A 13,961-nucleotide genomic window follows, 5' to 3' on the forward strand; every position below is an offset into this window, starting at 1 on the left:
TAATAATAAATTACTAACCAAAATTTTGGCCCAAGGGTTTTAATTTATTTTCCTATAATTTACAACATTAAATTGTACCCATGGTATTTTTTAAAAAATAAAAGAAATAAAATATCATGCATTTAATGGCAAATTACAACGTATATTAGCAGTAGTCACACTGAAACATACACCAACGGCAACTTCTAAAACACTATATTTGATGAAAAATTACTTATTTTATATCACAGTTCAAAATCAGCATCTAAATGTCTTGGCGATTCTCTCAATTATGTATAAAACATCTCCTTGACAACTGTTTACATCACTATAGCAACGTATAAACAGAAATATACCAGTGCATATCAATCGACAAATATTGCTTGCATTATTTCTTTCTTCTATAGCAAAAATGCTTGAACAATGCTGCCCTGATTACGAACGAAAAATGTAAAAATACAACGTTGTCGTTGTACATCCGAACGTAAATTTCTATGCAAAAAGACAGGCCTCCATTGTAGCTGAAAGACGATACACAACATCATTGTTTCTTTCCACAGGTTTATGATCCTCTATACATATAGCGTTCTCTCGTGGCTCTATGGTTAGCGTACGATCCTTCGTTGCGGGAGGCTCAGGCTCGACTCATGATAGAAACTCAAGTGGTTCGGATCTCACATTAAGTTGTAGATCCATGTCTCATGTAACTTCGCAACTGAACAGGATGCTAAACATCATCCCTCTATACGTAAATATGATCATGTGCAGTATGCAACTTGGGAATATTCATAAGGATTTAGGTGTGACCATGTTTCCTGCGTACTCTGTTTTATTTTCTAATCGACTGTATGGATGCTTATCAAAATAATGTATGCAAATGTAGTTTACAACACGTAAGATAAACGAGGTGCTTACACTAAGGATACATGTGGAGCTGGTGGTCGTTTTCAATGGTCTGTTAGGTGGCAGTCTTAAGTTACTCTGATGGGTTACTATGAAAACTTGTGTTAAAGTGGAAAAATGATAGTGATGCAAAAGAATGCCGTTTCTGAATTTCAAAGAGGAGTGCAAGGCTAATTGGTACAAGTATCCCTATATTCAAGGTGGCTAATGTTTTAGGTATGTCGCGAGAAACGAAATTTAAAATGATGATGCCACTAATGACAAATTAACATGGGTGAAAAGTGATAGTGGACAGGAGATATGCTTCAGTAGCAAGGATCGCCAAGCATCGAAAGGGATTGTCACATAGGGTCTAAGACTGAATGCAACAAAAGAAAATGCCTAAGCTCAATCAGGACCTGGAACATCCTGTTGAGGCAATCACAGTTTGGCATACGTTTCATTATCTGAACACACATTTTCGGCTTAGAGTTTCTAAACCACTTATTATTTCTAAAAAAAAAAAAAAGACGTTTTGGTGCGAAGAGTATGAATGTAGATCGTCGATAATTGGAAATGCATAATATGGTACAGTGAGTTTCTTTCACCCTTTTTCCAATAACAGGAAGTGTTTACATATTCCAAACACCCAAAGAAGTTTATTCTTCGAACTGTCTTTCCCGTACTGTGAAACACAGTGGTGGATCTGTAGTGCTTTGACCGTAATTTTCTGGTATTTCATAGATCATGTGATTACACTTTCGAGGACATTTTAAGTAACGACGTGTATCATATAGCCGTGATGTTTCCAGCCAATGATGTCATTTTGCGCCAATTCAATATTGCTGAAGTTGTTGAGGAGTGATTTCGTGAACATCAAGTTAAAATATAACAGTCTTTCGGGCACTCTAAACCCGCAGGCTTGAACACTATAAAATACCTGTGGGGTTCTTCGGAGCTCAGACTATGTAGCAAATATTTTCCTCCATTTGCGATCACGGACTGAGTGCTACACTGGTCGAAAACTTACAGTGTATTTTTGTGAAGACTTTTTGTGATGACTCTATTCTGTGACGAACGGAAACTAGTATACAAGATAACGATACTCCTATTCCATACTAAATAGTAAATTGCAATTTATTCAGGTCTTCCATTACTTTGGTAACATCTGAACATGAATGTGCATACACAAAAATAGAAGTAGGAATACGAACGTGTATTATTATTGATATGTTGTTTCGTTGTACGCTATTGTCATTCTGGGTTGGTACTCCTTTAAAAATTAGTTGGGAATGTAGCATTATTACTAATTGACCTATAATGTGTTTTGAGGTACTTTTGGGGACTCTACCACTGTTTTGATAACGGTAAAATAGAACCGTTTGCATAAATGAGAAACACAATCAAACAAGTAGTTAACTTGCATTTCGTATCATATTTAATGGTAATGAGTGAACGTTCTTGTAGCAAAATGTAAGATATGCAAGTCAAAGTGTATGCCAATTCTCAGTATAAAAAGGAAAGGGGAACTAGATCATACCTGAAGGCAGGTAAAGTTAACAACCTAATTCAGGAAGTTCACTGAGCGAAATGCAGCAATCTCGGATGTATCCACTAATAGTCTATATGAATATCTTCATGAATAAGAACTTCTCAATGACTGACCATGGTGTGCTACCTATCGTGATTATCAACATTGTTATGAAAATGTGACTACGACTACAACTCTCCGACTTGCACTCTCTGATTTCGACTTCCTGTGACAAAATAGACTGAAGTATATATACACAACAAAGATGCTTGCATTCCAGTACGTGGCTCCCAAAACTTTGGGTCAAAATCACTAGAGGTGCTCGTGAAATTTCTCTGAAGAAATCTTAGTTAACCAATTCCTCTTAAAATTGAGAGTGTTGTCAGCACTCTGTATTTTATATAAGTTACATAACTCTGTCCGTTGCAATGTGTTTTCGTTAACTGAGAATTGCAAAAATGCTTATATTCTCGTAACATCATTTCAGACAATTTACAACATTCGCAACATTTGCAGACTTTGTTTTATGAAATTACAAATACCAAAACCAAACAAATCAACTTGAATATTTCTCCACAACTGAAAGTTAAAATGCACAATATTTCCAATTAATAAGGATAAAATATAAACACTCCTTGACACTATTGTCGTTTCTTGGAACACATGAAATCTCTATTGCTAATTATCTTTACCAACGCTCCATAATTGTGTGTCTAGCAGAGCAATTGAAACTAACAAGAATCCTTTCTCTTGGTAAATTTCCCTTGTGTACTGAGTATTTAGGTAGAATATGCTCACAAAAAGTTCAGACGTGTAGTGTGTTCAGGATAATTAAGTTTATTTGTTTATGTTTTAGAGTTACCATACTCATTGAGAATTTTGTGTGGAAAGGTTCGCCCATAATTCTAAGAAAAACGTGATAACACTCGTCAACAAGCCAAGTACCCAAATATAGAAAATGGTTTGGAGATGACCTAAGGTCAAAATGATAACTTGCTCTTGAGGTTTTGTAAATATACGTGAAGTATAAAGAATGAAGTCATTGAGCCATTTGTCTGTAAGACCACTTTCCAGCGACGATCTGATTATAGAATTCCATCTTTGTAGATACGGAGAATCCTTAGGCACAACAAAACAGTTTAAGACTTGCTTAACAGTTTCTGCAGTAATGTGGAAAAGGGGATTTCTATGATCGTCCACAAATATGGCTCTTCTATTGTAGTCCATAATTGTTCTTTCATCTAAAACTGTTATATTCCGATTATGTGAAACATGGGATAAACTTTCAAGGTATTCGTATGATGATGTCGCTTTGTTTGATATTACTTGGAGATGTATATTTGAAGATTCTTTGATCTCATTGATCAACGACGGAAACGTTATAACTTTCAGATTTGAGTCAGCTAGTTCCTCGAACGTGTTAATTTCAGGCAAACGCCTAGGACGTGTGAGTGAAGTTATTAAAGACGCTCGATAACAAGCATCCAATACTAGAGTAAAGAACACCCATAAGACTACCACGATTCTTAATCCATGATTTCGTGGGAGCTTGTGAACAGATATAGACAATAAAATTGATAATATCATAAAGCTATTAAGTTCATTTCTTGAACCGTGTCTTGTACGACTAAGTACACCTTTAAGCATACACTTATGGACTATAGAGAACGTAGAAATAAATGCGAAAGAAATTATCAATAGAAACCACACTGTATTGGAAAGAGGCTCTTTCAAGTTTTGCCAAGGAGGAACAGTTTGTGCTGCTGGAACTGCAAATGATAAACTATCTATCATGATGGGGATTGTAAAGTCGACAACCAAACTTCGTTCATAAGTGTTAGTTATACATGCTGGTCCAACATCTGCGCGCCCATAAAGAACATCTCCTACTGCTCCATTCCAAGTGTTATTATGGGGAACTAAATAACCGAAAATTTCATCAGTTCGTTCCAATGTAGAGTCTAACGTAAAATTCATTTTGAAAGCATGTGTTTCTAACATTTCCCCAAAATTCCCTTCAAACTTTTTTGAGCTAAACTTTCCTCTCGTCAAAAACGGAGCATTATCACCCCACGAAACTCTTATTGGATATCTGCATAAGTTTATGGTTTTGTCTTGAAACAAGATGAGATATGTTAAACTGTTTAAACTAGTGATATTGTGATATGTTATGTTAGAGTCAGTAGAATTTTTACAGAATGGATTGTAATCTATTAAAAGATAGTAGTTTTCATTGTTAGGCGAGAAATCAGTTTGCCATATTTCATTTGTTATAACAACATGCATGTTCAGAATCTTCCTTTGTATCCATGAATCATGAAATATGTGTTCTATATCCTTTTGGGTAACAGCATTGCTCCGAAGAATTATCAAAAATTTTGCTCTTGAATTCCAATATGTATGGTTTTGGAGTGTGTCCAGACAAGACAAAATGGTTGTTTGGTCTTCTGCAAATATAATAAATGCCTTTGCTTTTGTTAATATGTGTATGTTGTTCATTCTTTCCATTGTTGGGATAACCATATCAGTTTCCTTTATCAATAAAAGTGATACTAGCATTGTCCTTCCAATATTAATAATTACGTTTTCCTCAGTTGGTGTCAAGGATAATCTGTTTATAAGGATTACAACAAAACTATGTTTATTGAAGTATTTTGAACTCACATGAAGCATAAGCTTTATGAATAATTTGTTCACTTTGCATGCACGCTCTATTTCTGCAGAAGTCTTCGATAACATTTCATCAGAGTTATTTTCTATCTGAACAGTGGATAGCATTTCGTCAGAGCTAGTTTGTATCTGAAGAGTGGATAGAAGAAAAATAATTGCTGGCACATACATCACTGAAAAAAAGAAAGAAATCATACTATGAATTGATTGAATTAAAAACACATTTTGTTTTAAAATAATTAACTTTCCAAGAAAAGTACAGAAAATTAGAACATTGAAATGGAAAGTTTTAAATGTCATCCGACAGAACTTTTTATGACCTACTGACAACTCTAATTATTCTACCCTACTGAATTTCATTCTTAAATTATATCAAATCTAGTGGTTTCCCATATTTTCCATATGTCTTTTACAGTAAGAAACTTTTAGCAACGGCAATACTATGCAATATGTTGCTAAGACTACGCCAATTATCTGGTGTACAATGTAAACCAAAGGTAGTTCGAATTTAATTGATATGGCACACTTCCCATCAAATCAATAAAAAAAGGCAAAATGTCACATGTAATATCTTTGTTCACAAATATTAAAAATGAGTTAGTATTTACACTTTTGATATACGAATGTTGGTTGTGAAAATTACATTAAGCAACAAGCTTGTAACAAAATAGGAACCCGAACTCACAAGAGAAATTTTTTAACTCGAAGGGCCCTATGCAGAGTATTTTTTTAGAGTTGTATTAAGAGCTTGACTAACGGGTGATGCAAACTTCCGTATTGAGTAACACATAAGTAAAGTTAACAATGATTTGTATCGAAGAAGGCCAGCTACGACTTCTTCGTAGGGTTGTCCTAACACAGTTGTATAAATCAAGTTAAGTGAGTTCTATTTTCTCTTATGTTGATTTCACGTATTGTATTTGGATATCTCTGAGTTTCTCATGAGTTTATAATTTTTGAATGCCTGCAAATGCATGAAGTAGCATAACGACTCATAGATGTGGGACAACTTTAAAAAGTGTGAAGAATATTGATTGTTCTCGACTTATCCTTTATACTTTGTAACAGCCGACAATCAGGTAGTGACTGAAATAAATATGTTATATACACAGAGAAAAGCATTCGTTTCACGAACGAAGGATTGTTCATTTGTGAACAAACATTCGTTCCTGAACGTCAGACTTCAACACATGTAGGACGTAATTGCACAGCATTTAGTCCGGTTTTCAACTTCAGGGACAATATTGAATCAAATGCGCTAACAGGTAGCAAGTTTGGACGGCACTTTTGAAAGATAACATCGAGTATTCCAATAGAATTCCATTTTAAAAGAGAGGCCTGCATTATAGCTGAAGGATGGTAGACGATTTATCATTGTGGTATCTTCACACACCTTATACATTATGTCAAAAGTTTTACGATTTTCTACACATATAGAGCTTCCTCATTGCTTTATGGTTAGCATACGCGCCTCCAGTATGGCAGACCTAGTTTCGATTCCCGACGACAGTTCATGTGTTAAGCTGTAGGTCCTTGTCTCAAACTCTAAATCAAGCAATCTATCAAAACGTGTTATCAAGAAGGAATGAACTTTTGTAAATAATGCACAACCTTTTAGAATAAAGCAAGTACTTCACATCACTTTGAAAGCCTCCGAACTTAGATTTATAGATGTTGTTTCAAAGGGTTAATTTCATCTTTAGACCTTTATTGCAAGCCTCGTTTATAAAATATTGTTTCTTTAGTTCTAAGTAGATAAATTTTACAATGCTGAATGAAATATTTAGTAGAAAGTACGTAAACACATATGAAGTTTCTCCTCTCACTTTTTCAGGCCACACAACTTTATAATGATATTCTTATAGTATTTAAGGATCATAATATTCTTAAATCTTTAATTAAATTTTAAGAAACATCGTATATTTCAAATAGCGAGATAATACTCTTTCTGGAAAGTGCAATTAAGAAGGTGTAATAAACAAAAATGCGGTGCTCCTAAATGCATATCTAGTTCTGCGATAAAGCTAAGAATAATGTTACTACATTCAAAGACAAAAGTTTGGTTTGAAATTTAATATTATTTTCAGCATCGCATTTACGTGAGACTTTTACATTTAGTGTGATCGCCGAGTGACGTTATCCCTCATACGTGAGGGGCTACATGGCCATAGATGCCAAAAGGCCAGAAATCTCAATCCTAAATCCTAAATTAATCACTAATTGAGCGAGAAACTTAATAATGATGACCTATCTAATAAAGCTTACTGTCTTTCACTTCCGTCTTCATAATTTCGTCGTTGAAGATGTGAACCCTCGTATGTCGAATTTTTGCGATTTTGAGTTTTTGGCATAAACCTGATGAGAAAGTATTCACCCATGTTCTAAAAAACCCTCGTACGTCACGAGACATCGATTGCTGAGAAGCAATCGATTACAGCGTTTGTGTGCATGTCCATTGTTGGCAACTTCAGGTGATATCTTGTATGTCAGTAAGTTCAATGTATTATAGCCATAGGTGTTGTGATGAGAACAGCTGTATCAGCGTGTTTTTAAAGGATAAAACACCTTTAGAAGCTCTGAAATGTTAATATTGTGAGTAGATATAGTGATTTTTTCCGTCTCCTAAAAAACTAACAAATTGAACATACGAGGTATCACATCTTCAACGACGTTATGTTTGTTATCGAAAAGAATTTAATCAAAATTTCATTATACACACACACTAGTTTGTGATTGGCTATAACTTACATTACACAATATTACTTTAAATGAGAATCATACAATTAGAGGAGTTAACAACTATTAAAATTTTTTATGACCGGGTTCTCTAATAGTTTCAGCTTACGTTCATCCCATTGTATTAATGGCTAACTTGGCATCGATAGCCTGCTAAGTGTAATACTGCGTTGTTATAGATTTTCCATTTTAACTTTCTTTCGATAATATTGCGGATGATATTAGTTTCATATCGAGTTTTAGCAAGCTTTACCGATATCAGTTCCTTCTTCCCTAACTTTACTATTTGTCAAAACCAAACCAACTATGTATATCTGCCGATTTCCTCTTCATCACAATGCTCCAGTCGGCTCGTTTAACGTAGTTCCTACTTGTCATTGTATATACACTACCTTATATACTGTATATTGTAAGGATCACCTCACCACAACAAAAGCACATGTGTAGCGACACGTGCCATTATTTACAAAAGCAGACGTTACACTAAGAAGGAAGACACGAAGGAAACCGAAAGGAGACGGACCACACGAAAGGATCCGAAGAAGGACGAGCCACCCAAAGAGGACAAATAAAAGAGGGACCATGGAAGAACCCGGCATCAGTCTGAATACTGATTGACTAACCATTACCTGCTTCAAGGTCGCACTGGACTAGGGGTACACCTTTCGTAAGCCCTATGTCGCATTGAACTAGGGATCCTAACTGCAACTAAAACCTCGCGAGGATGCTGTGAGCTGAGGGGGTTATCCACAAATCTCATCTATAACCTTGCACGTGTTCTGGATGCTGCCATAAGCGGAAGGGGCACCCTGCAAAACACCAATCTCCTTCATCTGGTTAATTAGGAGAAAAGACACTATTCATTACTCTTTGTAAATCAAAGACATTGTATTTAGGAATTTTATAATGAAATTGGTAAAGGAGAAAAGACTCATCTGGACCGATATTTTGACTCTACCTATAAAACATTTATATATATATATATATATATATATATATATATATATATATATATATATATATATATATATATATATATATATATATATTTCCAGATTGATTGTGTTGTCTGCTCTTAAGAAATTATTACTATTTACTTGTCCTAATTTTTCAGTGCAATTATTCATCTACTTTCTTTTAGAGTCGACTTTGAATGTTTGATTACTGTTACATTTCTTTCTTATAGAGGACAGAGTGGCTCTGTGTTAGAGCGCTTACCTCTAGTGCATGAGGTTTCTGGTTCGGTCCCCAGCCAAGTAAATTTTTGGTAGACAACATCGTGTTCGTGGGTTTTCTAGGGTTACCACGTTTCCTTACACATTCTCATTCCAACAAATTTTCCATTATCATTCACTTGTCTAAATCATCCGTCTCTCTTAGCCTAATGGACATAATCGTGGGACGTTAAACTGAAAGATTTCATTTCTTTCTTTGGAGACACATGTTGAAGAGAATTGCATCGGAATGTCGTACAATAATGCCTAAATGTTTTAGCTTGAAGAGAATGATATTCGAATGTCTTAAAATGGGGAATCTCATGTTAAAACGAATTTACTACACTCTTAAGAAAATTAACTTAGACTGACATTTCTGTTGAGAAGTGAAAATTTTATCATACAAGAACATACCCTTCACAACAACTTACTTCATGTCTTGGCAAACTAATAAGGCTATAGCATTGGTTCATTCTGGAATGGTAAACTTTTCAGTACATAATACAAATGTCACCCCATCTCAATTTCGTCAAAAATGTAGTTAGTCCATTGTGACATGAAAGCCAAAATTATGTGTAAAAGTTTGACCTAGAAGAAAAGGACATAGGAACGACATGAAGTAATGTCTATAGCTTTTAGTTTGAACAGAATGATATACAAACGTAACGAAATAACGTTCTGAAAAGTGTTAACTTGTAGAGAATAATATTCGAATGTAATAAAACAATGACTGAAAAATTTAGCTTCTACAGAAATGACACTTCATTCTACATTATTTCAGTAGGTATTACTGAAATAATATCTGAAAGTTTTAGCTCAAAGAGAATAACATTCAAATGTACTGAAATAATGTCTAAAAGTTTTAACTTGAACAAAATGGCATACAAATGTGATGAAAGAATAACTAAAGTTTGTGAATGAACAGAATTACATCCAAACGTCATGAAGTAATGTTTCAAGGTTTGTACTTCAGTTTGGAAATGAGATATCGTACAACTTGATAGGAAGGGAGATGAATATATTGTGATAGATAGTTAAACAGGATATGGGTAAGTTCACTGAAATTTATAGCATAAAGGAAGAAGCAAAAGTTGAACCATATGAATGAAGTAATAAATAAATAAATAAAATAAAAATAAAGAAACTTAAGAACATTAAGTAATTACCTTTAGTACTTGTAAGAGATTTGGCAAAGCATGTGCTTTCACTCTGTATTATTGTAACAAAAAATCCATTTATATCAATGAAGTAAAGATGTAAACATAACAGTATGTGATGAATATACTAAATGAAATGAAAATACATAATATTCCTTTTTTGGAGTTCCTTATTTTCTAAAGAATTTTAAAATGAATATTCACCAATTAGCAGTGACGTACAAAGAACTCAAAGGTTTTCGCTTGAATAGAAATACATACAAAAGTAATGAAGTGATGCTTTAAACAGGAGGTTCTAGACTTCAACATTTCATATTTAAAAAAACATAAAAATATAAGTCAAACTTATTTTTGAGACGCTGCATGGATATCGAAAGGGATTCTCTCTGTCACATACATTTTTCTGTTGTATAGACATCAGTTATTGAAGGTGGAAATTTTAGATTTCTAGTAATTTCAATTTTAATAAAAGAACAAAAACAGAGATAGAATCAGTTCTTGAGGTACTGAATCATATCAAAAACTGCTCGTTATGTGTGTGTGTGTGTGTGTGTGTGTTTTTTTTTTTACTTTGATAGAGTTCAAACTGGAAATCGAAAATTTCCGCCACTTCCGGTTACATGTATGGATTAATATATTAACGTAATTAACAGTTAAGATGCGGATTCTATATCAAAAAGACCTTCCATACTCTTTCTTACCGTTCTCACATTATGAAGATCAATATTCAAAGGGATAACGGTGACGCTCATTGTTCGTAGTTTGAGGACTACGACTCATAGACGTAATAGACTCATTGTTCGTAGTTTGAGGAAAATTTCCCTAATGTAGGGAAATTTCGTATGTAAATTTAAGGAAAAAGGGAATTTGTCGATGAAACGTGAAAATCCCGGGAAATTCTCACGCTGACTGACTGATTAATATAAAGGCTTAAATATTTCCTTCAGAAATATACCAATACATTGCAAAAGTGTGTGTGTGTGTTTGTGTGTTCAAAGTAGTATAATTTCATACATTTTGTTGGGTGCTTGTATGTTTCGGTAAGGAAAAGTGAAGGGAAAAGTAAAAGCAATATATGCAGACAGCAAATAAATAGAACAAATGTAATTGTCACTTCATTTAATATAGCTAAATTAATTTTATCACGTAACTTCTGTCATAGGAATTGGACATTCCACAAACTAGGGAAAATTTAATGAGGAAAGGGAAAATGTTGCGTCGGTTGAGGGGAATTTTCTTAAGGAAACCTGCGAATACCGATTTGACCTCGGGAAGCAGGTCAGTACGTACTACTGCTTTTGTTCTATGGCAGGGATACCCAACCTTTTTCTCTGGCGAACCACCAAAAGATTTTAATTATTAATACCAACATAAGTCTTACGTGCCACCAACAGGGACTTGTGTACCACCAGTGGTACGAGTACCATAGGTTGAGAAACACTGCTCCATGGTGATTAAAATTGAAATCGAAAATTGTTGCTTTCTATCACTTACAGTTTCAATAGAGAGTCAAGGGAAGAGATGGGGGAACCAATTGTTGGGATGGTGAATCGATTGAATAGAAAACAGCTTTACCGCTATCTAATATCGTTTATGCTCTGGTACCTGTCGGCAGATGGACGGACAGACTGATATAGCCGTTCTATAAGGCTTCCCATACATATGCATAGCATAGATATTTAGTTTAACGTCCCACGTATTGTTTTTTATGCTAAGGGAGACGAATGGGTAATGAAGGTAAAAGATTGAGAAATTAAATTTTATGTACTCTTCCACCTGGAATCGAACATAAAAACACATGCACCAAAAGAAGAAGCACTAGCCACTAGACCAGCGAAGAACACATTGACCAAGTTTGTAAGTCAGTAAATTTTCAAATAGTTATTCTGTTGACGATTTTCAATTAGATAACGTAATTATGATCATTGGTGAGATACCTTATTAATATATATAGGTGTATGTGTACACACAAAACTACACATACTAGATGGATTTGACCATTCACCAGTCCTCAGCGTATAAATTAAAATCACACTATAAAAACAATCGATCAGACTAATAACATGGCATGTTCTGGCATAGTCTTTACTGCCCCTCACACATTGAAGATATATAAGACATGCAAGATAGCGTCGTACTGTATATTCCCTAAGGGTAATGCTGGTATTACGGCTCCACCTGTAGCTATAATTAAAGATCATATCAAGTATCTATTAGCTACAAATATTTACAATGGTACGAAAGTTGTTACAATGGACTGATTGATAAATACGCTCGAAAACTTTAAATCCCCAGAGAACTATTATAAATACGTATAAGACACATTTATACGTCCTCCAATAAATAAATATAACATGTGAATGCTGTGAAAATATCAACACAATGTTGAGGTATATACAAGAATTCCCTCATGGGTAGAAGTACTAATTTATTCAATATATAAAAAATGTTCATATCAGATTGTAGGATCAATGTAAAGCTAGGATAATTGAAGCATTAACATGAATATTATTACTCTATGGTTCATTTCAGTGAAAGCGAGAAAAATAAAAAAAGCAATAAATAAAAAAACTGTAGTATGCGTATATATATGATAGTACTGGTCGCTTTATAACCAAAATTGCTGTCAGCCAATCAGCATCAAATTTGGAGTCACGTGACATGTTATTGACCTTGGTCACGTGGTATGACGTCACAAGGTCATATCACTTCCTTATTTCCAGAGAGTCTATGGGTCCTAATTATGTATCTCTGCGATTCATAGCTCGTTCCCTTAGACCGGTACTAAATTGCAAAACATGGAAATTTTCAGTTTTTATTTGTCCTCTATGATTTGTGTTCATTGTCCTCTGGATGGGTAGGTCACTCTCTTTTATGATTATTAATGACCAGTGACGCGCCTCTGCTGTTCCTTTGAATGGTTGTAAACTGGCCAACCTTGCGCCCCTCATTTTTTAAGATAAGTTCTCATAATCTGTGCTTATGTATGGGTGCTTATGGTCTTTATAGACGGGTATCTGACTCTTTTATATGGATGAGTGTGGCGGTAGCCCAACCATGTATCGCTCATGCTATAAGACTGGCTTTTATGGTCCCTACTTACGTATGGATATTTATTGTCGTATGTAGAGTACCTCACTATTTCATGGCTACTGAGAATCAGAAATCTTCTGATTAGTTTTTTGAAGTCACATGATCTAGTGGGTGGGTCATCGTTATATACCTGTCTTTGAGAATTGGATACCTTATGCTCATTTTTGGTCAATCTTAATCTAAATGCACACACACATATCTATAGAGGGTACCTCACTTTCTTTTATAGGTATTGAAGACTAGTTACGACATGACTCGTTGTCATTTGTTGTTGTACTTCATGATGACTCATGTCAGATGAAACATAGGCAAATCAACTGATTGGTTGTTTGAAGTCACGTAAGTCAGATTATACATGCTCTAGGCTGGGCGGATTTTTAGATAATGTTATGCTGTGTAGTCTGGAAGAGAGATAGTTTATGTACAATCACCCACAAAAGCACCTGGACCCTGACTGTTATAATTCCATTACTTGGGGTCCAGGTACTTATGCGGGTGACTGTACTAAAAAGCAACGAATGCGAAGTGAAGCTTCTGTGGTTGTTATGTTTCGTCAGCGTTATTGTGATTGAAGTACAAGTTTAACTTTGAAAGAAAAGGTCTCATTTAGGTAAAGATGATGCTCTATGATGGCTTATGGGCTTCATTTGTATTGTTAGATTCTTGTTTAAATTAGAATATGAGACCTATAGATGAGTT

At 34.6% G+C, this 13,961-nt stretch overlaps 1 protein-coding gene across 1 annotated transcript in view; it reads right to left on the minus strand.

The window, feature by feature from the left end:
• Window positions 1-3,012: 3,012 nt before the first annotated feature.
• LOC145673388 (uncharacterized) overlaps window positions 3,013-13,961 on the minus strand; it is a 498,181-nt gene continuing 487,232 nt past the window's right edge. Inside the window, exon 2 of the mRNA XM_081743046.1 lies at window positions 3,013-5,235. Coding sequence (XP_081599172.1) covers window positions 3,260-5,233 — 1,974 coding nt within the window. The 5' untranslated portion in view covers window positions 5,234-5,235 and the 3' untranslated portion in view covers window positions 3,013-3,259. The remainder of the gene's footprint in view (window positions 5,236-13,961) is intronic.

Source organism: Thermobia domestica, chromosome 16 (genome assembly GCF_964235325.1).
Source record: "Thermobia domestica chromosome 16, izTheDome1.hap1.1, whole genome shotgun sequence".
Taxonomy (NCBI): Eukaryota; Metazoa; Arthropoda; class Insecta; order Zygentoma; family Lepismatidae; genus Thermobia; species Thermobia domestica.